The following is a 27,758-nucleotide window of genomic DNA, read 5'->3' as shown; positions in this document are numbered from 1 at the left end:
AATTCTGTGATTATTTCTGCAAATTGGACACAGGTGCATTAAAATAAATTCAAAATCACAATCTAGAGCTTGTGTATGCTTTATGTACTTTCTCATATATATAAATATGTATTTTTCAAATGCTGTATTCACTCACCTGTTACTTTCTCAAAGACCTCTAGAAACATAATAATGATTACAGCTTACCTTAAGTGGTATGTGTTTCTCAATTTAAGTTTTTACAGGTTTCCATATTTAAGGTGATGGAACAGAATGAGTTAAAGCAAAATTAGTAATAATTGATGTCATAAAGGCCAATAGGGGAAATTGGGAAAGTGTGTTTTAAGCTACCTGCATTACACACAGACCAGCGTTAGGAAACTGGACTCTGACTGGTTAAAAAACATAGATTGAAAAATCTATAGAAACAACTAATTTTTAAAGTATAATTGATACACTAAGAGAGGAGATAAAATGTTATTATATAAATTAATTACACCAGAGATGGTGGGAAAAGAGGAGGGGAACATAGAACCATAGAAAACAGTTAAAAACATGCTCAATATTAATCTGACTACATCAACATTCTTTAAATGTTAATGGGGTAACATACCGAATTAAAAAGAAGAGATCATTAAAGTGGATTTAGAAATGAGATTTGGCCTATAACATTTATCAAACTCTTACTGACACTATGAAGAGACTTATCAGGTAAAAGTAATGGAGGAATGGAGAAAGAAATACTATGACAACAATAATCCCAGGAAAAATGAAAAGCTCAGTGCTTAATCATTTTCAGACTGATTAATGAGACTTTAGCTCCCAGGAGTAAAGAGGAGACACCACATGATGACAAAGGATTAATTATCCCAAAGTTAGAATGCTCCTAAATATGTGCATCTAGTAATATCCATGAAAACATCAAGGAAGTCTCTGAAAAAACTGAAAGGAGAACTAGCCCAGCCCTCCATGACAGATGGAAGCTTCTACCTGCTCCAACAGTGATGGGCAGAGCGTGCAGAAAACCAGCTGACACACAGAGGAACTGGCCACCAAGGCGACCACCTTCCAGGCCACATAACCTTGAATTGAAAAGAATAGAACCCTGCAAGGGTTATGCTCAGAACACAGTAGAGATCCAGTAGCCATCAGTACTGAAAAGAGATCTGGTAAACCCAACAGGTATCTGTAAATTAACAAACACATCTCTCAACATCGCTTCATCAAAGAATAAGACTCAAGACAAATTCAAATATGTCTTAAATTCAAATCAAAGCATAACATCAAAAATTATGGGGTACAGCAAGGCGGTGTTGAGAGGAATATGTAGAAGATTTAATAGTGCACATATTAGGAAAGAGGAAAGACAAAGTCGGGTATGGGGGTGCACGCCTGTAATCTCAGAGGCTTGGGAGGCTGAGGCAGGTGGATCTCAGGTTCAAAGCCAATCTTAGCAACTTAGTGAGGCCCTAAGCAACTCAGTGAGACGCTGTCTGTAAATAAAATATGAAAAAGGGATGGGAATGTGGGTTTAATCCCCAGTACCCCTCACACACACACCAAAAAAGAAAAGAAGATGAAAAATGATAGCCTAATTTAAAATCGATAGCTTTCACCTTGGTAGACCCAAGCAAGAAGAGCAAATGACACACGTCACAGCCTGAGAAAAGGAGATGACATAAATTAGAGAGGAAATCACTGAAATAGACAACAGGGAAACAACAGAGAAAATCAGCAAGACCAGAATGTGGTTCTTGAATGGATCAATCACAGTGACGGACGTCTCCCCAGGCCTACCCCAAAGGAGAGGAAGGAGGCTCAACTCAACAGGCAGCGAGAGAGGGTCCTCACTACCCACCCCAGATGACGAAGGATAAGACCTTTTATTTCCTCTGAGAGGTGTTATGCAGTGCGAGGGATATCAATAACAACATTCCCTACATTTCAAAATAGCTACGGGCAAAATTCTCAAGTTCTCATCGTGAGACATGATAAATATTCCAGGTGATGGATGCATTAAGTAGCTTGAGTTAATTAGGCCACACGGTATTCATGAGTCAGAACTTCACACGCCATAAACATATATGACATGCATATTCCAACATCTGATCAAAAATAAAATCAAATCAGAAAAAGGAACCATAAGCCACAAACAAGTGGATTCCCCTGAAGGCACGCACGGCTGGTTTAACATCCAGAAGTTAATCAGGGTGAGTCACCATGTCCACAGGCCAGAGGAGAAAACGTGTGAACATCTCCATTGGCACAGAACAAAAACTCGACAAAAATCCAAGAGCAATTACGATTCTTTTAGTGAGCGTTTCCTTGCTGTGACCAAAAGACCTGACAAGAACAACGTTGAGGAGGAGTTCATTTTAGCTCAGATTGAGTCCAAGGTCAGCCAACACCACTGCCCGGGCCTGAGGTGTGGCAGAACATCATGGCAGAAGGGCATGGTGAAGGGAAGCAGCTCAGGACATGGCAGCCAGGCAGCAGAGAGAGCTCCAGTCACCAGGGTCAAAATACAAACCCCAAAGGCACATCCCCCAGTGACCTGCCTCCTGTGGCCATATCCCACCTGCCCACAGTTACCACGCAGTTAATCCACTCAAGTGGATTAATGCACCAATTGGGATACAACTTTCATAATCTAGTTGTCTCGCCTCTGAACTTTCTTGCGTCATCTCACACGTGAGCTTTTGGGGACACCTCACGGCTAAACCACAATAATGACAAAAAAAAAAGAAAGAAAGAAAAAAGATAACACCCCTGCCCCCAGCAAACCAGTAAGGAGGAGCACTGTCTCAATGGGGTAGTTGGAGGAGCAGGCCTGCAGGGGGTGTCAGACCACCAGGCCCAGAGGATGCCGGTCAGCAAGGTCAGCGCAAGCAGCCCCTCTCGCCACCTCTATCCCACATCCCTCTGGAGCCGGTGAGGCAGCCCTAATGGCCAAGTGGGAAGAGCTAAGCAAAGAATTACACAAGACAACACTGGATCATGGCCCAGTGGGTAACCTGGGCCCAGAGGTCACAGGCGCCCTCACTGGATGAGAGCCTCAGGGAATAGGAGCAAGGTCTAGGAGTGTCACCTGCCGTCCACAGTGACTTACACAGAGGGACCCCCTCAAGGACAGGAGCCCAAGGCCACTCCCTGCAAGCCCGAGGCTGTAACTACTTCCTTCCAAAGAGAGCCCTATGGGGAGCAGAGAGAAAGCAGGTAGCCCGGGAGGCTGGGGGCCAGCCTTGGCCAGGCCACAGGGTCAGCGTAAATGCCAGGTCCTGCTGCCCTAGGTGTCCTCTGCAGGCTCTGAAAGAAGTGTCCCTGAGTCACTGTGATCTTCCTCCCCAAAGCCCTTCCCCATCTGACCATGAGAAGAACCTTGGGCAAATCGCAGAGGGAGACAATCCCAGAGCCCCTGACCAACAAGGGTCCAAACTGTCCAGGACGTCAAAACCCAAGAAGGTCTAAGAACAGGCAAATCCAGAGGAATGCAGGAACCAGGATGCCCAAGTGCCACTCAGAGCTCCCACCAGACCCCGAAGAGCACATGGGCCATCCATGAAAGCCAGGGCAATGTGAATAAGGTCCAGGTTCAGTGACAGTAATGTCCAGCACCAGGCACCGACTGTTCCTCACTACCCATGTGAAATGTGAACACGCCCTCCCTGCCGGCGCGTGGGAACACTCTGGTCCCACTTCCCAGTTCCTCTGTGAAGCCAGATCTGCTTGAAAACAAAGGATTCACTGAGAAAAGACAGGTAGACGGACCTGTTTTACTACACAGTGACTCCCATGGCCCCGCTGGAAGCCAGAAGGAGGTCCAGCCCACACAGCCCAGAGGTCACAGGGCACCTGTGGGGCGGAGATACCCCAGGATCCCCCTCTTCACAACAGCACCTCAGAATCACAAGAGGGCAGCGCCTCATCCCCTGGACTATGTCCTTGTGCAAGGTACCTAGGAAGCCACCTCTCCAGGAAGCCATGCTAGTCCCTCTCCCACCTGGCATGGCCAACAGTAAGTGTGTGGGCCAGAGGCTACTCCCCAGGGCTGCAGCATGTTAGTTAGTACAGCAAGATGGGGACGGCTGCAGGAGTTCAGGGTGTCCATGTCTCAGGCTGACAGGCTGTGGACCTGGCCCACATCCAACCGCAACCGGCGCCCACACTGGGGGGCCCAACCCCACTTTAGTTAATCACAGAGACACGTGGTATTCATTCCATAAACACCTTAATCATTTTTTTTCCCCTTAAATTACCCAGAGTGGGATTTATGGCCTCAAATCAGAACCCTGGCTGGGTTCCCCAGGGCTCATTTTACCTGAGCCAGTTATTCAGAGATCCTGTTTGTGGTCACAGCAGACACAAGGACACATCACTCACGTGATTCAGGCCATGGGTCAGCCTCAGACCACCATGTGAGTTCCGTCAAAGTCTTCTGCAAAACCGCCATCCACCAAAGAGCCTCTGAACCTCCTCCACACCAGGCTCACTGCCCCCTTGCTAACCCCCTCCTTCTGCCCTTCCTGCTCTCTACTCCACACAGCTCTGCTTTGCGAGGAAACCCCCCCGCTGGCGAGGTCTTATTCTGAGCTGTCTCAAATCTGAACACAGTTGTGGGTTCAAGGCACTCGACAGCTTCCAGGGCATGTAGCATTTACAACTATGAGGACCTCAGCAAAGCAAATGCATTCTATAAGGGTGAGGGTTCCGTCCATTCTTCAGTCAGTGAGCTTAAGGATGCCCCTGGCTTGAGAGAGGCCCTACTCATCCGAGTCGGGTGTCCCAGGCTCCAGGTCTCACACCGGAGGTTCTGGGCTGCTAGTTAACCAAGCTGATGCCAAGCAACTGTTTGGCTCCAGCCTCTCATTCAGATCTGAGGACCAGAGCTCCTTTGAAAGTGACTCCCTGTTGGAAAAGGAACAGAGGAGTGGCTGGTGTAGACGGGAAAGAAAAAGCCCCGTCCTCACCATCCCCCAGAACCACAGAGGTGTGCTCAGGGATCTGGGTGCTTCTGAACCACGCACTCTTGGGGGAGGGAAACCGAGGGGGAATGGCCGGTGAGAAGGTGAGAGAAGGGCTGAGGGCAGTGGGACGCCTCAGTTGTTCACCAGAAGGAAAACATTTTCCAAAATTAAAAGGGACCCTTAGATGTCGAAGGAATGAAAGCGTTTTGCTTTTCCCCTGTGAATGTCAACTTAGGAACAGGAGCGGAAGGGTAGAACAGACTTTATTAGATGACAAGCAGTCCCATCCAGGGCTTCTCATCCTCAAAGGGACATGCACGTACGCGCACACACACACACACACACACACACACACACTCACACACACACACATACTCTCTCTCTCTCTCTCTCTTACACACACACAGAACAATTCTGTTTAAAAACTGCCTTTATTTACAATGTGGTTCCTAGAACAGAAGCCAGCCTTCTGTGTGACAGTCTTGCATCCCCCCTGAGGCCACAGCCACACAAATAGCCGGGGAGCTGTGCAGAGATGGTCAGTCATCGTCAACAGAGTCCAAAGTGCACGCACACCATCAGCCCTACATTCGGAAATGTGGACGGGTCCCCTCTTGCGGGTGGCAGTCGACTTGGTCTCCTCTCTACTTAGCCATCCTCCAGTGGCAAAGGATGTCCTACTGATACTTGACCTAACAAAGCTCCCTCTGAACCTTGTCAGCCCCATCATCCACACAGACACCTGGATACACAGGTTGCAATTCCACAAAAAAATAGTTGGGAGAACTCAGTGGGATCCCTCAGGGTGGTTTGTAGCCGAGGGCCAGGGGAGGGGATCTGCTAGCTCTAAACATTGGAAAGCTATGCTAAATTAGTGCCAAACTGACTTCATCTAAAAAGATAGGTGGTGTATCATTTTCTAATTTTGGAATTCAAACTAAAGGCTAATAGCATTGTCAGGTCCAAATTCACCTCTCGCTGTTCCATAGACAGAGAAGATTCATTCACAATTAGAGCATCTTAATATTCAGCAGGTGCTGTGGGAGACAGGGTACCCTCTTACCAAGTTAAACACACCTCGGGAAGTACTTGTCTGTCATCTGGAAACTGACTCATTGCCATGCATCCACAGTCCCGGGCTCTGAACCACCACACTTTGGCTCCACAGTCAGAACTGTGACACTGTGACCTCTACGTGGGGCCCCTGAAGCTTCAAATGTCTTTGTTTCTGAAATTGCAAAGGTCCAGGTCCCCTAGATGGTGGCCCTGCAAAGTGAATTTCTCTTGGTTTTGTTAGATTGCCAAGGCAAAGCAGCCTCTGGGCTCCAAGGGACGTGTTTACTGTGCAGTAAGCTGGGATACAGAGCTTTCTGTGAATGCAGAGGTATACTTACAACTGTTTCCTACAGAGCCTGGAGGAGGACTGCAGCTCCTGAAATCCAGAGCTTCCAGGCTGCAGGCCACCCCTAGACCCAACAACCGGCATGAAGGACAGAAGGGGCAGCAGAAGAAGGGCTCCCTTTATACAAAGCATTTGGTTTTCTATTATACTTCTCTCTAGATCAGCAGTTCTGCAAAGATCATCAAGCTACACTTGAACTTGGGAAAGCAAAACACCTGGCCAGCAGCCCAGGGCAGGGCCTGTGACCAGCTGCAACTCCATCTCCAAAGAGGAACAGAGGAATCCCTAAAGAAGCCTCAGTCCCCCAGAGGTCCTCACACCCCCCTAAGTCCTTGTGGCCAGTCCCCACATGCAGGTCAGCCTGAGCCAGAGGTCTTACCTCCCAGGCTGAGCTACATGCAGTCATTATACTAATGCTCTTCAGGGTCTGTCCCTGCAGTTAAAATCAAAAAGCAGTTCCTGACACTAGCTCACAGTCCACTGCACTTCAACATGCAGGGTACGAGCAGGAAGAAGTGGCGATTCGTTTCCTTAAACTCACCCACCACTGAACAGAACATAAAGAAAGAAGCCACTCCACAGCCCAGATGGAGGGGGATGAGAAAATAGATCCATGTTGGATGAACTTTTAAAACCCACATATAAAATGTGTCTCGGAGACAGCCGCGCTCCTATTTTCAGGGTTCGTAACACACACTTTATGGCGCTGCTCGGCAGGTCAGGTCATGCGCTTTGCAGCAGTGTTCGGAGGCTTTAGGCGGCCGACGCTCACTCTAAATAGCTGTTCTGGCCAAGCCTAGCCACACTTAAAACAACACTCTTTAATGGAAATGGAATCCGTCCACGGCAAGCAGCGCAGTCCAGAGAGAGAGATGGAGGGTGCTTTCTAAAGCCCACGGTGCCCAGGCTCAGAGCCTCATCCTGGATATCAATGTACATAAGATATGCCAAAAATCCCCCCGTGCCTCCTCCCCTTGCCGTGCCCTCTTAGTTCTTGAACACTGAGCTCTATTTCCAGGGAAAGATGAAATGACAGCCTCGAGGTTGAAGCCACGGTATACTTAGAACTCGGCTTTGGGAATAGACTGAGCTGGCAGCACCCTCTTCTCCACCCTCTCCGACTACACTGCGGCCTCATTTCAACTGAGGCATTCAGCTACCCGATGGTGAGATGGCTGCTGGCTCGTGGATGGACTCTTAGGGGGAGGCCAGGGCCTCACACCAGCATCCCCTGGCTGCCTGGGGGTGGCCGGGGAAAGCTGTACTCCGTATTTTCACAGCCCGATTGCCAACCCAGAAAGATCAAACCAGCCTCTGCTTTACCAGCAGGACACAGCGTGCACAGACCTGCAGACGGGTTATGCTTTAGACACACACTGCTCAGACTCCCCAAAGCAGTGTCCACCTCCGCACTGGGCGGAAGACGCGGCTACCTGGCTTACCTCAGCGTGAAGCGGTCCTCGGTGGAGTTTCTGGAAATGGAGATGGGGAAAGTCAGTACGGCTCCTTGTCGAACCGTGGTTGGGATGTAGTGAACGGCCACATTGCTGTCCAAACGCAGCTCCCTCAGGGCCGGGGAGCTGTGGGTCTGGTAGAGGAAGACACTCCCAATCCTGTGCAAGGGGGGCGCAGACTCGTCCATGTCATTGTGGCCAGTCCGAGCGCCATTGCTGTTCCTGGAATCCTCTCGGGTGCAGTCCCCTCGCTCGCCCCCAGGCTGCACGGTGTAGTAGAGCTCCACAGGACTCCCCTCGGGCTGCTCTGCGGGCTTCCGCCTCCCCACCACCGTCGGGGGGCTGAACCAGCTGGCCGGGAGCTCCAGCTCTGCCACACACAGCCCCAGGTCCCCGCCTAGCTGGCAGCTGCCCCTGACCTCCCGGGTCTCCCGGAAAGCGAAGACCCGCAGGCAGGGCAGCCTCTCCGCCGCCCGGTGGTCGTCCCAGTCTCTGCCCACGATGTAGAAGAGGATTTGCACCTTGGGCCGGCTCAGGTAGATCTTGTCCCGCAGGATGTAGGACTTCAGTTTCCAGTTAAGGGAGAACTTGCTGGTGAACCCAAAGGGGTTGGAGGGCAGCAGCAGGTCCTGGGGCACCACCTGCTCCATGGAGAAGGGCCCGTAGCTGGCATTGAGCACCGGCAGCCCCTTGGACTTGTAGACGAGGAAGGACTCCACCCGGGACTGCAGGCTGGAGTTGCGCATGATGTCCTGGTTGGCCTCCTTCAGGAAGAAGGAGACGTCCGCGTGGTGGATGTGGTAGGTCACGGGCAGATAGGTGGGCAGCAGCGAGAACCTCTGGGTGCTCTCCAGGATCCCTCGGCCTTCCGTCACTGTTGGGAGGGAACCGGAGCCTAGGGTTAGTCACCCCCGTCCTGCAGACCTGCACGCCCCCACCAGAGCTGGCCGCCCTGTGTCTATGCCAACTTATTCACCCAGCATTTCTTATCCACTTGCTACTCAATACTTGCGGCGCCTACATATTCATGTTAGAAGGAATGAAGGTCTCTACTGTAAGCAGAAAACCACAGCCATTTGCCACCCGCAGGAGCTGAGCATGCCGCTGACCAAGGTTCAAACAAAAGGATCTTCTTAAATTTCAACTGGGGGTCCCGGTGCCTCGAGGAGGTCAGGTCTGCAACCTGCTCTCTTCTTGTTACAAGGGTGGATAGCAAGGGTCGGGAAGGCAGTGACATCGCCAGCAGAGAGCCCTCCCCGTGGCACCACCAGATGGCCGAGATGGAAGCAGGAATAAGTTTCCCACGGCAGGTGGAGGCCACGTCCATTACCCACGGATGGCACTTCATGTCCACCATTTACACAGGCCGCATGAAGGACACAGTGTAAAGAGGAATGGTGAAGGACCAGGGTGAAAATAAATTAAGATGGAGGCAATCACCACCCCCTGGCACTGTCCTGTCCTTGGGTGAAGCTGAGGAATGCAGAATGCAGGAGTGGGCTTTGGAAGGAGCGCTCAGAAGCAGATGAGATGCCTGACCTCATCCGCTCCACGCCCTCTGGGGGACACCAGAGCCGTCCAAGGGACAACGTCTCCCTCCCAGGAGGTCCACACCCTATGGAAACCACCTGTCATCAATGAACAAAACCCTTCTTTCTTTTTGCCTCACTGAGCATATCCCTCGCCCATGAGAAAAAAAAAAAAAAATCCCAAATGCCATTTTTTATAGTTTGCTTTACATTCTGTAAGAAAAACACAGAAATTACATAATATACAAAGAACGGATTTAGCGAGTTTTTGAAATGGAAATCACTGGCTCTGCCAAGCTTATGTCTAGGCGAAACTCCGCCAGCCACACACTGGGGGTGCCAACTTGCCCCTGGCCAACCTGCACCACAGCTACCCCAGCCCGAGGTCTCCATGTCGCCTGTCTCAGAGGCCCTTGGGGACATGCTCTGCCAAGGGAGACACCCCAAGTCTGCAGCAGTGGACAGCAGAGAATTCGGAGTGGGGCCTGTGCCCGGCTTTGCACACAGCTGTAGGCAAGTCATGAACCCCTTGGCCTGTCTGGGTTTGACAGCGGCACGAGGCCTGACCCACACTGAAGCTACAGGGCACCTCGGACACTGCAGGGTGCCCAGGGGCCTCTGAGCTAACTGCTAGCCTGGAAGCCATGTCGCCAGCTCGTCAGGGGAATCTCAGTCCAACGTCCACCAGACCCAGGGCGGCTGAGTCCCGACTTCACCAGCAAGGCTTGTGCCCTGCTGAGCTCTAGGCATTCTGCACCGGCCCGAACCCTAGTAAAGACGGGTTTCTATCAGAAATCAGAACACCACAGCTACAGTAAGAAGCTTCGTGCCTCAGGAGGATGACACGCTTCAGCTTTCTGGAAGTCACTCCTGAGACTCCCACTGAACTCTCCCCGCATGCTTTTAGTAAAAGCAGAGGACGTGGAGGCTTTGGGCTGCCTCTTCTCCGGGGCCCCACGTTGGCCTGGCCATGCTCCTGTGCCCACTTCCCCCTGCCTGGAACCCGTTCCTAGGCTGTGTGTCTCTGGTCCTGGTCCCCACCTGGGTCCTTCCACTGCAACCGCACTTCCCTGTCAGAGCTTAATGCTTGCTGGTGACTCCACACACGGGGCCCTGCACAGCGAGGGGCACGGGCACGGGGGCCTTTCTCTCCATGGTACTCCCTGGGCGTCCTCGGCACAGAGCCCGGCAAACATCAGGCACTCCATAAACGTTTGATAAGCAAACGAATGAATGAATGAGTCCACAAATAGATTATGTTTTTTAAGTTTCCAAGCACAGATTACATTTTCCATTAGGACGGTATTTGCTGTCCTCCCCGCTACATTACTGTGATCAGAATCCCTGATCCTTTTATCCCCCAGGGGCTCCGTGTAATCCAACCGCCAGGGAACTAAGGAGTCCCTGTGTGGAGAGATTGCTAAAGAGCCTCTGTCCATCACACAGCACCCCACGTTAAAGCCCGCCTGACCCTCCCACCGTGACCACCTGGACCCGCTACCTGCCAACTTCGCCATTCAGTGTAGGAACCGCCAAAGCCAAATGGCGAAATCACAGGCAGGTGGACATAGACACGAACCCCAGGGCCGTGAACTTCCCTGCTGAGGGTCCAAACCCTAACGCTGAGGTCACAAAGTTCATTTGCTACTAATGACACAGTCCCAGGCCAACAATGTCAGGTCCTCTGACTTGATTCAGGAAAGCGGGAAGGAGTGAGAGGTCACTGTGAATGTCATTTGAGGGGCACTAACTCCGCAGCTTTGTTCTACAGTCGGCCTGTCCTTCTTAGTGCCTGGTATCCGACCCCCATGTTTAGAGCATCCACATGCTGCCTTCCCAGTGCCACTCCCCTTGTTCATTCCCTCAGTTTTTACCAAGCTACAGAAATAACAGCCATCACTCGGCACCACGCGGAAACAGCTGAGGGGACTGTCCCGGGCAGCAGACTCCCACGGGGCAGCGGCCCGAACCCAAGAACACCATCTGCACGCCACATAAAAATGCGTGGAGTGTCAAGTGGTAAAAGCAGCTACGCACAGTTAATCTCAATTAGCAACCATCAAGAAACATGATCACGTGCAATCGTGCAACCGTGGCTGTAAATGTGGAGCTGAAGGAAAGTGGCGCGTTCAGATCTCTGAGCAGCTCGGAGGCCTCACAGAGATTTTATAGGAGCCATTGTGACATGTCTGAGCACACACTTCTTCCCTGAGTAACTGAGTCGCTGGCCATCTGCGCACAGGACCTTACCCCCTGCCTGGACCCAACGGGAATGACCACAGGAACGTGACAACAGCTAAAAGTCCGCGTCTGAGCTGCAGCCCACCCATCCTGGCTCCAGAATTCTAAGGCATCACCTGGGACTCAGGCAGAAGACTGCTTGGCCAGGGCTTCCAGGGAACCCTGGGAACCCGCTGCCATTGGATTCCCAGTAAAAATATTCTAGAGGCCACACTTACCATAAAACATAAACTCAGTACCAAACTCTGGTTGTTTTGCTGGAATTCAAAGTCACTGAGCACCTTGGATTTTGATTTTCCAAGTCTGGCCACCCTGGGCTTAGAGTCATGGAGAGAGAGCAGCAGTGAGCCTGCTCATGCTGCCTGGTCTTGGTCAGAGCTGACTGGACCACACGATGGCCCCCGCTGGGAAGGGAGGGAGCCCTTGCATCCACGGGGTCTGCTCCAGACTCAACCGGTGCAGATCAAAACAGGCAGGGATGGCTCCTCTTGCCACTATGCCCTGCATATCTGGGCTCATGGCTCTTCCAGAAGCACTGACATCGTGCCTGGCATGACGAGGGACCTGGGCAGACGTAAAGCGCCCAGTAGGGTGCACGTGGTTGTGAGCCGCCAACGCATCATGTTATATTAGGGACTGGAGCACCCACAAGCTGTGACCAATCCCATGGACACTGGGGAATGAGAGGATTCCGCATGCCAGGTGCCAACAACCTCTGAATTGCAACCAGCAGGATCCAGCCACACAGAACAGATGGCCACACAGGTTAGGCTCCTGCTGATGTGCCCCCCTGACAGAGCAGGGTGCAGGACAGCAGGTGGCAGGGCCACCCTGAGCTCTCAGAATGAGTCCAGGCCTAACCTAAAACCATAACAGAATCCAGTCCCCAGGTATCAGTGTCACCAAATCCTCAGGAGCCGTTCCCAGCAGTGGGTCTCTTGGGGATGCCGGTCACATGGGGATGGCATATGGTGAAGTGCAGGGCGGCACCACCCGGAGAGCTCTGAGAGCAAGGGAAAGCCCATGGAGACCAGGAGACCCCACTAGGCAGTGGACACTTCCAGCTCCCAGGTGACCCTTACACGGAAGCCAGTCTTCCTGGAAAAGCAAGAAGCAGAGAACAGGAGACAAGGACTCACAGTGACAGTGCAGGGCACCAGGAGGAAGGTCAGGAGGGGCAGCGCTCACACTTTCCCCCTCAGCCTCACACTGCCCAGGATTGTGCCACCTCCCTTCTCAGCCTCAGGACACTGTTCCACTGTTCCTGACCTCGTGTTCAGGCCACAGTAAGCCTCTGTCCACCCCCAGGTGCGACTCCTACCTTCCTGCACTGCTGCCCTGGCCCTCGGGGTCACAAGGCTGTCCCTGGTTCAGGTCTCCAGCAGGGATATGGCCTCCCCTTCTAGACCATTGCCCATCAGGCCCCCACTCCGGGAGGTTCTCCGTCTGCAGGGAACTCTGCGTCCATACGGTGGCTGGATTGCTTTTCTACTTGGGTGTGCAGCAAATGACACTTTGTTCCGAAGTTTGTTTTCTTCTCATCACCAAATTCCTTCCATAGTAATGACACGTTTGCTGGAACACCGCCCCTGTGCTACAGTGATGTGGGAGCCCGCCCCCCAGCAACCACGTGCTCAGCACAGGGAGGACCCTGAGACAGAGAGGGCCAGGGACCAACCCTGACGGTCGGGCTCCTTGACCACTCATCAGGAGACCCTCACAAGGCATTTAAGCATCAGATTCCTTTTGTTGTCTTTTGTGTTTTAAGTCACGTTTCTCCCAAAGAATATCAACCCACGATGTTGTGTGGTCCCCAGGGGTGTGCATACAAATGCATGCATGCACACGCACACGCACACACACGATTGCAGAGTGGAGCACGTTCACTTTATACACGCCGTTCTTCATTCACTTCTAAAACACTGAGTTTATTGTAGAAAATATTCCAGAAGAGAGCATGTCCTCAACCCCAAGTGACTCAGAGAGCCCATGTGCACAGCAGCTCCCCAGGGGAGCCCAGCAGGGCAGGGAAAGCCCTGTGGCCAGTTAAGTCAATCTTTGGTCTGAGACAGGGGACAGCGTGAGGGCAGCCAGGCTGCCCCAGATGTGAACTCTGAGTCTTCACATGACCCCAGCTGACTCCAGAAGCGTGGAAACCTAAGGAAACTCAGACCCTCCTGGCCAGGGCCTCTGGACGTCAGCACGGCAGGTGATGCTGCGCTGGGCTGTCCTGTGACTGACCGGCCCTCATCAGCCTCCTTGACCTCACTCCGCCAGACACTAGGAGGATGCACAGCCCAGTCCTAACACACCCAGAGGCCTCTGGGCATCTGAAAGGTCCCCTCAAGGCAGAGATGCCCGGTAGACACAGGGCGGGCATCTAAGTGACTGTGAGAACAACAGCCAGCCCGGATAGCGGAAGTATCTTCAGATGTTGCACACAGAGCCGCTGTCCATCTCAAAGTCACGTGTGCTGGACACGCTGCGTTTCTGTTTGCTACTCCTGACAGCCCTGTAGTGGACCCTCTTTCTCCACAGAAAAGACTTAACTGGGCTTCTTCAGAAATCTCCACCACGGCTGATTTTAGGACTGTCAGCAATAGTCTCTGCAAATAAGTTCAATGTAGATAAACTTTTATTTTCCTGTCGCCACCCTGTTTTACTTGGGCACTGGCCAAGAAGATACCAGCACTCCAGGTGCTGGACACCCTTTACTAGTTTTTCACAAATGTACCCAGTATAGTACTTTGAAGAAATGTGCAAACAAGGCCTCTGGCCTTGAGCTGGGCTTCACAGACATGTCTACATTTTTAAGGTAAGTTACAATTGGGCTCATGGTAACAGCTGGCAGGGGAAGGAAAGAAAGGGGAGAAGAAGCTCTCCACTTCTCAGGTGTTGTCCTTGAAGGGTTAACTTGCCCAGAACAGTGAAAGAAAAAGCTGCTTTTATGTGAACTTCTGCAGACTGTGAACTTCTGAGCCCCTCCCCTTCCATGCTGGGTATAAAACTCTGAAACTCCCTGAACTTGGGGTCCAGGGGATTGATTGATTATAGCAAAGGCTTTAACCTCTGAACCCGGCTGCAGCCAAATAAACCTGCTTCCTGCCATCTTCGGTGCCTTGCCTCCTTTGTCCCTACAACAGCCCTTCCGGGGGAACATAATCACTCCAGTGTGAGAGCAAGACACCAGCCTCAGGAAGAAGCAGATTGTCCGTGTGCAGCGACTCACACACACTTCATTCTGACACACATCTGTGCATTTTTTTTTTCTTTTCAAAACCGACAAAATTTTATTTTAATTGCAGTAAATAAAGCTGCCAAGAGCTGAGGCCCAGGACGTGACCGCAGAGCTCGAGGGGAGCAGGTTGGGCTGGAGTTTCTGGGAGATGAGTTGAGGATGGCTGCCGTCCCCTCCTTGGCCTCGTTCCTGCTCATCCAGGGCTGCACTGAGAAAGCGCAGGGACTCTCAGGGGAGAGCACAGGAGCGAAGGACACTCAGGGCAGCACCAGCAGAAAGTGGGGAGGTTACACACACGCACACACACACGTGCGTGATGATTCAGATCACACGTGATGACTGAAAATGTGGAACTCGCACGCAAAGGCTGATCTGACCCTTTGGAGCAGAGGCTCGGACGGCGTCCATGAGAGGCCAGGGCTTCCTGAAATGCCGTGCTGCAGCTTTATTTGACCCGCTGGCAGAGCAGCCCAGAGGGTGTTCTGCACCCGGCTTCCCTTCCATTAGCCTTTGCAGATAGAAATGCAGCCACATTGCAGGGAGGAAGGCCAGGAATCCAGGGGCCTCCCGGGATCCAGTCCTGCCAAGGAGCTGCCCGACTCTCCGACACCTTCTCCCCTGCCTGCCTCCCTCCACCTCACGCCTTCCTCTCAGGTGCCCTGCTCACTCCTGCCCCAGGCCCTTTGCAGAGCCAGCTCCTGCACCCCAGCACCTGCCACGGCAGTGACCTGAAGGTGCCTCCCACCACCAAGTGCCCATTTAGTGTCCTCACGGCTATCGCTGCAGGGTCCAGAGGGCTGGGCTGGGCCATGTGGGGCTTCACGCAGGAGTCTGTTGGGGTGCATGGCCAGCCGTGCAGGATGAGCGCTCTGCAGACCTGTGCAGCATGGAGGCTGAGACACCAGGCACACACCCAACCACGTGCCGCCATCTGATGACAGCAGGACCCCGTGTTCCCAGCACTTGTGTCACAGCAGCGGTGAGGTGACGGCCATGTCACTTGGTTTGTTCCTATTTATCCAAACGCCATGCTGTCCACCATGAATAGTCACAATTTCTGTCACTTGGGAACCATTGCTGCCAACGGGCCAGAGGACGCCAGGACCAAGTGCAGTGGTCAGTGGAGGGGGGGGGGGGCTGCTCTGGGACCCAGAGCTCTGACGTCACTCGTGACTTCTCTTCTCCCAGTGCCTCTGTGCCACCCCACGCCTCAGGCGCTCACTGTGCGCAGAACACACGTCATCAGGTGCTTTATGTCAAAATTAGCAGAGTGTCAAGTCCCATAAGTTTTTAAATTGCTTATATTAATGTTTAATTCATTCCAGGATCAAATAGCTCAAAAAGCGCGACTTTTCTCCTTCCCCTGTGCTGAGGGCCATGTCACTTGGCAGGGTCTGGTCCATTCAGAAGGAGGATGGGACATGGAAGGAGGATGAGGGGGCTGGGGGAGCAGGCGCAGCTGGAAGGGGCCGGACACCCCTGAGCCTCTGCAGAACGGGCACCCTCTCCTGCTGCTCTTCCTGCTCTGGGCCAGGGCAGCTCTCCCGCCACGCTGTAGAAGACTGGCAATAATCCCCCATCATTGCTGGCCTCAGTGGAGGATGACCTCCCCTCCCGGAGGCCAGGGCCGGAGGCTCACACACACATGACCAATGCTCCTGTGCTGCTCAGAACCTGTGCTTGTTTGACTGGTCCTCTGAGGAGGTCGTAACACGGGCTGAGGTCCTCCCAACCAGTGAGTGAATCGAATTGTTGACACTGTCCATATTATACCTGCTTGTGGATCTCGATTTTACCTTTCTGAGAAAATCACCTGTGCAGAGGGAGAGGGCCTTCCTCATGGTCTAGGATCCAGTCTGTGGGACAGGGGACCCTGAGCCTCGTTCAGCTCTCTCCCATGGGCCACATCTGCACCCTGAGTTACCCAGCTCTGCACAGGGAAGAGCAGCTACGGCCCCACAGGGAATCAAACAGGGACAGGGGCCTGAAGCCCCGTGATGGCCGGAAGCCCTGAGCATGGCACAGGAGGAGCAGGAGAGGTCGGCTCTAGGATGCCCACGTTCCTACAAGTTTCCAGATGAAACCGCGGCTCGTCTTGTATTCCGTGTGCTGGGTTCCACAGCTTCCTCCTTACAGACCAGGAAGTCCAGCAGGCCAGCAGATGGGGCAGCTTCCAGCACAGTTTTCAGGATAGCTTCGCTATCCCCGCGGCTGCAGGCCTGCAGTCAGAGTATGATTTGAATGCGATTTTTAAAAGATGAGACTCGGACAGTCCAAAGTGGCCCATCTCCGTGTGGCAGGGGAACCCAAAGCCCTGGAGAGCCTCGCAAGCGTGCTGACTCAGATGCCTGGAGAGTCCAGGAGGCCCTGAGGCCACTGTGCCTGCAGACAGGGCTCCACATGCCTCGTGAGCCAGCAGGGAAGCCCAGGATGGCACTGGCGATGCTGAGCTGGCAGCTAAACTGGAGCACGCATCTCTCTGGAAACCACTGCTGAGGTGCAAGGGCCTGAGCCAGAAACTGAGACACCAACGTGCTCCCGATTACACCACCCAACCTCCCCAGGAGTGGTGAGGTTGGCAAAGCCCACCCCCAAAATGTCCACACCCTGGTCCCTGGAACCTGTGGACACACTGCATGTCACACTGGGTGGCATAGCAAGTAGACTTTGCAGATGTGGTCCAGAGCCACAGAGTGGGAGGCTTCTCCTGGAGCAGCGGGTGGACCCAGTGTGATCATCTGGGGCCTTAGAAGGGAAAACCGAGGCAGAGGGGCAGCCCGGAGCTGGACAACTGGGAGCCAATAAGGTAGTGCTGAGCCGCTATGTTTGTGGTGACTTGTTACAGAAGCAATAGAAAAGTAATGCAGGGGCAGCTCTAAAGAGTGGCACTGCCCTGCAAGGTCCTGGGACTCGCTTTTGGGGGCATTCAGCATCTTCAGGCGGGACTGCAGCAGGCAACACTTGAGTGCAATTCTGTCAGACCTGCATCTGGCACACAAGATAGCTGGTGTCATTGGAAATGTGTCCTGCTTTCCCAGACAGTGCAGTCCCATGGCAGCCAGCACTACCCAAGTGGAACACGGACAGCCTTCAGCTCCATTAATCCCTGCCAAGGAGCACTGACACAGTTCACAGCCTGACCAACCATACATGGAGGCCCTGCAAGGGGAGCACGTGGCTCCCATCAGGAAGGCCCTGTCCCTCCGCACAGATGAGGAAAGTGGCTCTGCCTGCAGTCTCCGGAGCAGGAGGTACCTTCTGCTTCTGGTGTGTTATGGAACCTGTCACTCTGCGGCTCCTGAGAGATTGCTCTGTAGCCTGCTGTATTTTACACATGTACGCTTTATGTTTCAATTTAAAAGTCTGCTCACCAGTGAGAGGATTGACATCCCAGCGTCTGTAAGTGTTGCCTTCGTAAAAACTGTCACTCTAGGAACATAAACAAAGTAGGGTGTCTATTTACTCTCAAACCTAACAGGCCCAGTGGTGCCATGGAGGGAGCAGCAATTCGCCCAAAGTCCTGTGGAGGTGGCTCCTTCCTGCTGCAAGCCCCCGCAGCCCAGGTGCCGCCCACCCCTGCCAGGATCCAGGGCAGTGCCTGGGGTCCACGCTCATGAGGCCACATGGGGCCTGGGCTCCTGGCAAAGCCAGCCACAGTGGTCAGGGAAATGGAACCTGCTGAGCCACCGCCCAAGTCCCCACCCGCCCCCAGGGATGGATCCATCCCACAGCACCCTGAGCTGAGAGCAGGCCAGGGAGGGAAGGGCTCCGCCCGGAGTCCTGTGAACACCAGCTCCACCCCCACAGGGTCAGTGTGACCTCCTCCTGACACTGCCATCCCACCGCCTGCTCTGGCGCGCGGCTTCACGTTTCTGCATTTGGATTTTTTTTTTTTAAATCGGCTTACATATAAATGTGTTTTATAGGGGAAATTAGGAGGAAAAGAAGGAAAGTAATATCTTTAGCCTTCAAAGCCGTCCGTAGCACTGTGGTAAGCACTGTGGCCCCCCCATCCTTTCCCAGGTAGGAATGGCCCTGGGCCAGACACCCCAATCCCCATTCTGGTTCTACACGGCCCATCTCTGTCCGCTGTGTGGGGCGGCATGTGCACTGCCTCAGTTATAGGGATAGCGGTAAGGGCTGGCCCAGGGACGGCTCCGCACACAGGAGCCCACGCTCTGCTCACAATAACGTTTGCAGAGTGGTTTCCTAAGAACACCCCAAGGCTACTGTACCCTCTGGATATGCCTAAAAATGAAGGGCAGCAGAATGATCAGATCCGTGTCCGATCAATACTGGGAAAAAAATAACTTTCTCAAGTAGAAAACAAGACGCACTGGAATCCACACGTCCCAAACCCGGCGGCGGCTGAAGGTTCCCCATAACAGAACAGCTGGCCTTTCTACAGGCCCCGCTGTGAAGTTCTGAGCCCACGTGAGCGACAGGCTTGGGGAATCATAACGGTTTATTTTTACGGTGTGATGGTAATTCACAGAGGGCCCACTTCTGAGAGCCTTGGAAGATGCCCGTCCGCCCTCTGGAAGGCAGCCCTGCGACGCGGGTCCCACGACACCACGTGGCTGGGACCCTTGGGAAGTGCACACTGAATCCCACTCCCTGGGAAGCGCCTGTCAGAAACCCGACCCCAGCAATGGGCCTGTCACAGAAGCCAGGGCCACTCTGAGCTGCTGTCTCTGCAACAAGTTCACCTCACCCTGGCATAGGAAGTACCCGGCTCCAAGCTCATGAGTCGGAAACGAGGGGTCCCGGGGCTTGGTGTTCGCTTGCCTTCTGCCTCTGCAAAGCTGTTCCACGGCTGGAAGTTGCCAGTCAGCTCTGGCACCAGCAAACTCACGCCTTATCCAACCAAAAGGGAAAAGCCGTCACCAGTGGACTAACAGAGAATCAAGACCCAGGACACGGTGCGTGTTCCAGGAGAGCTAAGTCTCGGAGCTGCCCAGGTGTGGAGAGGTTCCACATAGATGACACCTTACACCACGTCACCATTGAAAGATGTGGAGTCAGTAAAACCCCATCACATGAAGGGCGTCTTTCCTGAGTCAGGGAATCACCACGATGTCCTAAATAAAGTGACAGAATGACTCAGCGGGGTCCTGCTGACTCTCACAGAAGACAAGGGGATGCACTATTCTTATAAACTCTGTGTTTGAAACATTAGCTGGGAGGGGCACAAAAGGCACATCCTGGTTAACTGTGCTGTGCTGTGCTGGCAGCTGTGTTTCTGGATAGTCAACACTGACACATACCTGAGGTCCTAGAGCCAGCCTGGTGTTGCTCGGCTGGGACGTTTTCTTGGATGAGCGCTACAAACTGAGGACAATCACTGACACTGAACAATCTGACAGACATTTAAAGGTGAAAATATCATCTGACCACATTACTGTCAGAGACAGCCTGTCCATCATTTTGTGGACTATGAGACACTGGGAAGTGACCAAAGGCTGTGGCTTTGCCTTCCTCTGGCCCAGGTATGCAGTTATCCCAGCCCAGGCACCCGGCACCCCACACCAGCTGCCCGAGTCAGAAAGGTGCTCTGAAGAGCAGATGCATCCCTTTTGTCTTAACCTCATTAAGGTTAAGGCACACCTGTGTGTGGCAAGACTGCAGGTGCAGAGAGGACCCCAGGAAACCGGGACTGGAGGTGGGTGCTGGCACCCAGTGGGATACGGTGGGTGTTGGGGAGGCATTCAGATGGTGATGGGTGAGGATGAGTGTAGATATGGGGACACGGGACAGTCAGGGAACTCGAGGATATACTTCTTTGTCCTAAGTATACATGGGGACTCAGGAGCCCACCTGAGCTGCCAGCACAACTCCTCTGTCATCCTCTCTCATTGCCAAGCCATGAAGCCACACCCAGGACCACTCTGTCCATAGGAGGATCCCCAACAGGAGAGCCACCCGCAGGAGGGCCACCCCCAGGAGGGCTGGGTCTGGATCACACTAGCACTGACTCTGATGGGGCACAAAAGGAGGGCAGGTACCTTGACACTGTCTCTCTAAATCCCCAGGATCATCCATATGTCACTGCTGTTAAAGCAAGAACCCCATTAGGGTCCTGCCCTAGAAAGTGGAGGGATCGTCCTCTCCTGCAAGTCCTACACCCAGGACGGGGCCTTGCTGGGGGCCTCAGTGGGCGGCAGTGCATCTGGAGCTCCTGGAGGGTTTGGCTCAGCCTGTTCACCTGGGACTTCTGTGGCTTCCTCTAGAGCCCAGGGCTCAGGTCAGCCACTGGGAGCTCCAGGAACAGAGTAAAGGGAGGGGCAGGCTGCGAAGCCCTGGAGCAGGACACATCCTGCACAGATGGACCAGGTACAGGGCCCAGGAGAGCACTGATGCACCTCCCCAGAAAACCATGTCATCAGGCATGCCATCTGCCCCGCCAACTTCAGCCACACCTCCTGTGCTGGAGGTGAGGGACTCCCTTCACCAGCGGGGTCCCAGGAAACCTCACTGTCTTAATCTCTCCCTAACACAACTTAATTGCTTATGTAAATCCTTCCTGCTGCACAGCACAAACTTAATTCCCCTCCAGTCAGAGTGCTCTCCACTGTTCCCAACGTGGCACGCAGGTTCCAGTGTGTGTGTGTATGTGTGTGTGTGTGTGTGTGTGTGTGTGTGGGTGCACCTATGGTGGTGCACCCGGGACCCAGGGGACTGACAGCCCACGTACATCCCTTGCTGCTGTTCCTGTGCAGACTGATCTGATCAGTTTCCCCCTTCGCCTTATCAATGACCCATTCATTTCCTAATTCCTCCTTCCTAAGAGAAATGGAGAGATCCTGAAGGGCACCCAGGAGAAACCCCAGGGTGGTCAGAAGCCCTGGGGAGGCCACCTGGAGGAGGCTCGGCTCAGCTGCAGCTGCTGGGAGAGTCAGGATGAATTGCTCTCACTCTTCCCAGCGGCTGCCACAGAGACCTGGAGCCCTGTGAGCATCTACAGGAGGCCTGTCCATGTCTCCTTCGGCCGCACACTGGACATGAGAGGCCACTTCTGCATGTCATGCTCAGGCCCCTTTCTGGGTTGGGTGCCCCACTCCACAACAGTCCCAGCCCTTCCTCAGGTTGGGTTAGAAACTGGCCTCATCCCAGCTCCGAGATCGTTAGCATCAGGCTGCTGGGTCCCCAGGGTGAAGACAGTGTGGCTCTGAGAATCACAGGCTGCTGCGGAACTGAGGGACAGCTGTACCTCCAGGTGTTTGCACAGAGCTCGGCTACTCCCACTGATCCCCTATGCGGCGTAAGCAAGGAGGAAACAGCACTTACCAACATGGCACTGCTGGAAAGAAAGGAGGACAAAACCCTCTGCCATCACCCTTAAGGGGAATGTCACACTTAGTGCCAATACGTCTTCAGTGCTCCCCGGACACGGGCTGATTGCTCCATTCACTCAGAGGCGAAGCTCGGCATCTCCTGTGGACACTGCGCTCCACACCCTGGTCTTGGTGACTGGCTATTCTTCACCCTCCCCAGGCCCTAGTGCACCCTCGCCATGCTGCCCTGCCCCGGGAGCTGCCCTCTGGATTCTGGTGCAGTGTGGCTGCCCCGGGGCTAGAGGACAGGGGCTTGCTGTGGCTGCATGGCCCCATGACCTTGGTTGCTACCCACGTCCCTCCTCTCTGGCTCCTGTTCTCACTGGAGTCTGCTGACATGGCCCCTGTTCCTGCCCCTGCTCATAGGGACAGCTCCCCACTGCTGGTCTCTGGACCTCCTGATGCCCCCTCCTTCTCTAGTCCTGCCCAAGTCTCTCCAAGTGTCTCTGCAGAGGGCTATAGCCGTTTCTGGGAGCCGTGAACGTCTGGCAGATCCCCAGAGCCTCGGACCTTCCTCTCCTGGCACAACGACTGAGTGAACCCCAGGAGTGGCAGTGCCATGCAGCCCCAGGGGCTGGCAGGGGTGAGGACATTCTGAGATGGGGTGGACTTAGGTGGTCTGGATGGTTCCAGAGGCTCCCAGGGTTCCCATGGGGGGAGCAGCTGGGGCAGTGAAGGACAGAGGAAGGAAGATGGAGTAGGAGTTGCAGAGACCAGGGAGACGGGACAGCTTGTGTGGTCAGCCTGGAGGAATGAGCCAGGGCCACAGGGCAGCACTCGGAGCTGGAAGACAGCAGAAGGACACGGCCCAGGACTCCTCGACTTTACCAAGAGGCTTACTTTGGGCTTCTGTTCTCCAGAACATAGATAATAAATGAGCATTGTTTGAAGTGACCCATATGTTGGCAATTTGTCACAGCATGGCTAGGACATGAGTCCACCCAGGCATACAGGAGAGCAGCCATTATTTGAAGGTTCCCCTCCAGGAGTTTGGACCTGGTGCCTGACTTCCAGCACGGACCCTGGGGACCCCAATTGTCCCTTGCCTACCCCAGGAGCCATGGAGATCACATGTGAGGCCCCTGACAAGGACAGAGGAGGATTCGTGACCAGGTCCCAAGTGTTCCTGTGGATCCGGGACAGGAGCTACGCAGCGTGAGATCCGTGTGCCCCTCACTGGTGGTGACACGGGTGCTCTCTGAGACCGAGTAAAGCTCAAACAAAGTCCCTTTGCAAACAAAAGGAAAGTCACCAGCAGGCAAGAATCCCGCCACTCAGTCCATGAAGCATTTGTTACGTGCTTGCAGGTCACACTGAAAAGGCTGCTGCCCAGCAAGGCAGAGGACGACACAGCCCCAGGTGTGGTGTGTGCCCACAGCTGTGATGCACACACGCTTCCTGGGACTGGCTTCAACGGTGCCAGCAACATCCCTGAACTTGAATGTGGCAGGAGGTGCACATGGTCAGCTCTCGAGCCCGCCTGTCAGGAGACAGCTGGCCCCACATATCTCCAGGTGCGGGGAACTGTGAAAGCAGCCGCTGCCCTCCTGGGCTCCCCCTGGGGAGAAGGTGCTTCTAAAGTGAGGGTAGGCGAGTGTGCATCCACACCCGTGTGCACACACCCATACAGACATGCCCACACACCTGTGGTGGGATGCATGTGAGGAAGGGGCAGAGGAGATGAGGGGCATGAGGCTGCTGTCTGGGTGAGGGTGGGCAGGGACCAGGACACTGCCCCACTCAGCAAGGACCCGCAGGGCTGGCCACGGCCAGTGAAGGGGCCGTGGTGGAAAACAGTCCTACACCAAGGTCTTCCCCGAGGGCTAGTAGTGGCTCCCTGGGCTTAGGGGCCTTGGCACGTGCTTTAGGCTGGCACCTACTTTCCCCTGGGAGCTAGATTTGGGTGCCAGGCAGAAGTGCCCATGCGCCCAGCACCCCCAAGCCCTGGGCCTGAGTCTCTGTGAACTTCCCTGTCAGGTGACCCTTCACATGTGCTATCACAGCTGGAGCAGTGACGTATGCCCCACGTGATGCCATAGAGAGGGGGCTCTGGAAGCTTCCACTGGAGTCCCTTTGCAGATTTGCTCCATCCTTCTCCATAATAAACCTCGGCCCCAAGGAAGACCCCAGACCGGGCCCTGGTGGGCTCACAGTACTGCGGAGGTGGTGTGTGTTGGACGTCCCGTGCAGCAGGTGGTGTCCTTCCACGCTGCTGGACACAGCTCCCACTGGGGCAGCCTCGGCTCCAGGCACAGAGCCCAGTATGGCTGACGGGGAGAGAAGCAAGGCAGAGCTGAGCAGGGGAGGCGTAGCCAGGAGGATGGAAAGAGGGCTGGGCTGGGCGAAGCCTGTGCATGCATCCTAAGCAGAGATCAAAGCCCTGGACTGTCTGGAGCTGGGAATGGTGGAACGGGATCTGCAACTTGGAGGGCAGCACAGGGGTGAGGGAGGCAGCATCTGGCTAGGAGGTGCCACTGTCCCTGATACAGCTCATGCTGAGCTGTGTCTGACATGGTGGTGGTGTCTGACATGGTGGTTTGTGTCCCAAGGGGCAGCAGGGTCACGAGGGCCCTGACCTCACGGGTGGACAGGCCCATCACCCAGAATGTGGGACCTGGTAAAGGCAAGCTCAGCTTGCTCTGCCTGGTGTCCACTCGAGCCCTGGGACACCCTCCACCAGGCTGGGACAGAGCACGGGGCTGCCCTCCAGCCTGGACTTCCAGGGGCCAACCAGAGTTCCAGTGTTCATAGATGTTCCTGTCTGTGGCCCTCTCATACCTACAGAACGAATCAGGACAGGAGGCAACTGGGATATTGGACCCCAGAGTCGCAGGCAGCTCGGGCTATGGAGGGCAGTGGTGGCGATGAGTCCAGAGGGAGCTTCGGACCCTCTGAGCCACCCCTCTGCTGAGAGCAGGGTTCCACTCCCAGCTCTGCCCCCAGCTCTATCAAATGCCAGGACGGGCTGCAGGAGGGAGTCTCAGCAGAGGCCGCCTGTGGGGCAGTTTCAGTAAGTACCAATGACCCCATAGATCATGTGGTTTGCTTGGTACAGATGAGACACAAACGTCAGAATTTTCACAAACTCACAGGTGATGCCCAAGTGCAGCCAGGACAGGCAGCTCCCAAAGCTAAATGACCTCAACGCTCACATCAAGATCATTTATTGCAACAGTCTGATCGTCCTGTTCTGGTGCCTTGAAGACAAAGCCTGAAAACACAAAATCAAGGGAAGGAGATACATCTCGGGTCATGGAGGGAGCGAGAGAGACAACGGCATGGACGAGGGTCCTGCTTCCCCAGCTGCCCCATGGCAATCCTCCACGACATGACCTGGAGCCCTGTGTGAGGCATCGCCTTCTGGAACGACTTGTGATTAGAGTGACAATTCAAATGCACAATGTTAAGGGTGGGTGGATTCCTAGGTATCACCATGGGAGCATCTGAACCAGCAACTGAAAACCCTGGCATGTATTTTGAACGGATGGGACAAAAAACAAACAGCTAAGCTTGCTGGCAAAGGCAGGAGACCCCACTAAGATGCAGCAGTGATCCTGCTTACGCCAACAGCTTCTCCTCTGCCACCTTTTCCGGTCGGGAAATCGTGTTCTCTTCTGATCACGGGCTGCACCCAGTTTGTGAGCACTTCCCTTCCTCGGTCTGATATGCTGTCTCTGTTTCTGCATCTCTTTGTAAAGCATAGCATGTGAAAAGTAATTCAAAAGATAGAGTAAAAAACACGAAGGTAGTGACCTGTTGCAGGTACTGAGTCGGGGGCAAGGAGGGGTGTGCCCCTCTCACCCCCAGAGCAGAAGAGCACAGACGCGGCCTTTAAGAACCTGAAATGCTAAGATGCCCAGGGAGGAGCCTGCCTGAGCAGCAGGATCCTTGAAACCAGGACAGAGCACAATAAACTGCATTTTACTTAGAGCGTTATCAACGGCAGGAATTCACGGGATACTTTCCCTTGTATCCTAATTCATTTGCCAAGAAATTAGGTTTCTGAGTGAGAGCAGCATTTTTTTTTTTTCTCAGTCGTATGAGAAGCTATAATTAATGGGTCAATCCACTCAGTTTTGCTTGAAATTCTTCCTGCTACAGCAATCAGCCACGTTTTCTTGGAAGGACTCAGGAAGCCTGACTTGGCACAGTGACGATGGCCGTGGACTAGAAAATCTAGGCAGATCCGGTGCACCTTGCCAGGCTGGGTGCTCGTGGAGAGGGCCTAAGGACCGAGACGTCAGGCCCTTTTAACTCTCAGAGTACGTTCTGTTTCCCTGTTCAGGTTCTAGCCATGTGGAAGGGACAGGAGCCCATTTCGATCTTTCTTCACCTTCACATTCTCATTGTTCAAGTCCAAGGTGTCCTTGCCTTGGCCAAGGGGGTCCTATACCTCCTGAGAGGGCAGTTGGTTCTTGACCATTCCAAGAGGAAAATATCATTCCCCAAACTCGATGCTTAGGAGGAAATCCTGGAGGACTGAGGTGGTGTTAGCCCCACGGGTCATCAAGCTCCTCCCCTGCAGCCCTCCCCACTGTCCACGGCAGGCGGCACACACCAAAGTCTCAGAGCTGACTCTGGCTCCAAAGCTTAATTGACTCGACTTTGCAAATAAAAACACAAAAACAGCTAAGCTTGCTGAGCAGAAGCAAGGTGTTATTTAAATGCATAATTAGTTTTTAATGCCAGTATTTATAAAACAGAAGATTTCACATAAAAATCTTGATTTAGGCTTTTCTCTAGACGTTTGCAAGATGGGACAAATCTGTGACTCTTGGTACCAAACTCACAGTGGGCAGTTGTGCAGTCAGGTGGAGAGTGGTGCGCTAGGGTGTCCCCACCCCACCTAGCCCTGTGCCTCGTTTTCAGCCCATGTGCTATGACGGGCATTCTGAAAACTCTTGCTTTAAACATGTTTAAAACATGAACTGTCATGTTTAAGACAATGGGGAACCCGTGGGGACAGAGAAGGAAGGTGAAGTGGGTGGATGGTCAGGAGGTGGTCACAATGATCCTGGTGAGAAGATGGTGAGCCAGAGTGGCTGCCCAGGTGAGAAGGGTCCTCGGGCCACATGGTTGTCTTGGGGACACCCAGAGCAGGCATGGAAGCCAGACCTGCTCTGCGTGCACATGGCCGAGCCCCTTTTTCCCAGCTTTAGCTCGCAGACCGTTATGCTGACTATTGGTCCTTTTGCTGCAGAGAACAAGAGAAGCAACAGAGGGCGGGGAGTGCGGCACCCCTTAGCTCTGCCAGGCCAACATCAGAGGCCAGAGAACACCCCGCAAGAACTCGCTACTAAGAACGTGGCTCGCTCATGGCTGAACGGCACAGTCCTAGAGCCAGGTGAGACCAGCACCAGTTCCCTGGCTGGACGTGGAAGGGCACTCAGTGGACGGCTTCCCCTTCCAGTCACACAGCCCTGGATCTGACCTAATGGAAGGAAGCTCTCAGACCCAGAGAACTTTCCAGAAGCCCCGGGTGGCAACCAGAGCCCCTGCGCCCTCACTGGGAGTTCCAGCCACTTGCAATGCCCCTCGCCCTGGTTACCTCTGGAGAGCCAGGCCAAGGGCCACCTCCCCCAGCACCACCCCCATCTTTAACCCCAGTGTCCCCCAA

General features: G+C 53.8%; 1 protein-coding gene across 1 annotated transcript in view; it reads right to left on the bottom strand.

The window, feature by feature from the left end:
- Positions 1-27,758, bottom strand: part of Tmem132d (transmembrane protein 132D) — a 492,660-nt gene that overhangs the window by 364,305 nt on the left and 100,597 nt on the right. The window contains exon 2 of the mRNA XM_076866377.2: positions 7,788-8,673. Coding sequence (XP_076722492.1) covers positions 7,788-8,673 — 886 coding nt within the window. The remainder of the gene's footprint in view (positions 1-7,787; positions 8,674-27,758) is intronic.

The sequence above is a fragment of the Callospermophilus lateralis genome, chromosome 1 (genome assembly GCF_048772815.1).
Source record: "Callospermophilus lateralis isolate mCalLat2 chromosome 1, mCalLat2.hap1, whole genome shotgun sequence".
Lineage (NCBI taxonomy): Eukaryota > Metazoa > Chordata > Mammalia > Rodentia > Sciuridae > Callospermophilus > Callospermophilus lateralis.
Note: the sequence above shows the minus strand (reverse complement) of the source record. Positions and strands in the feature narration are given on the sequence as shown.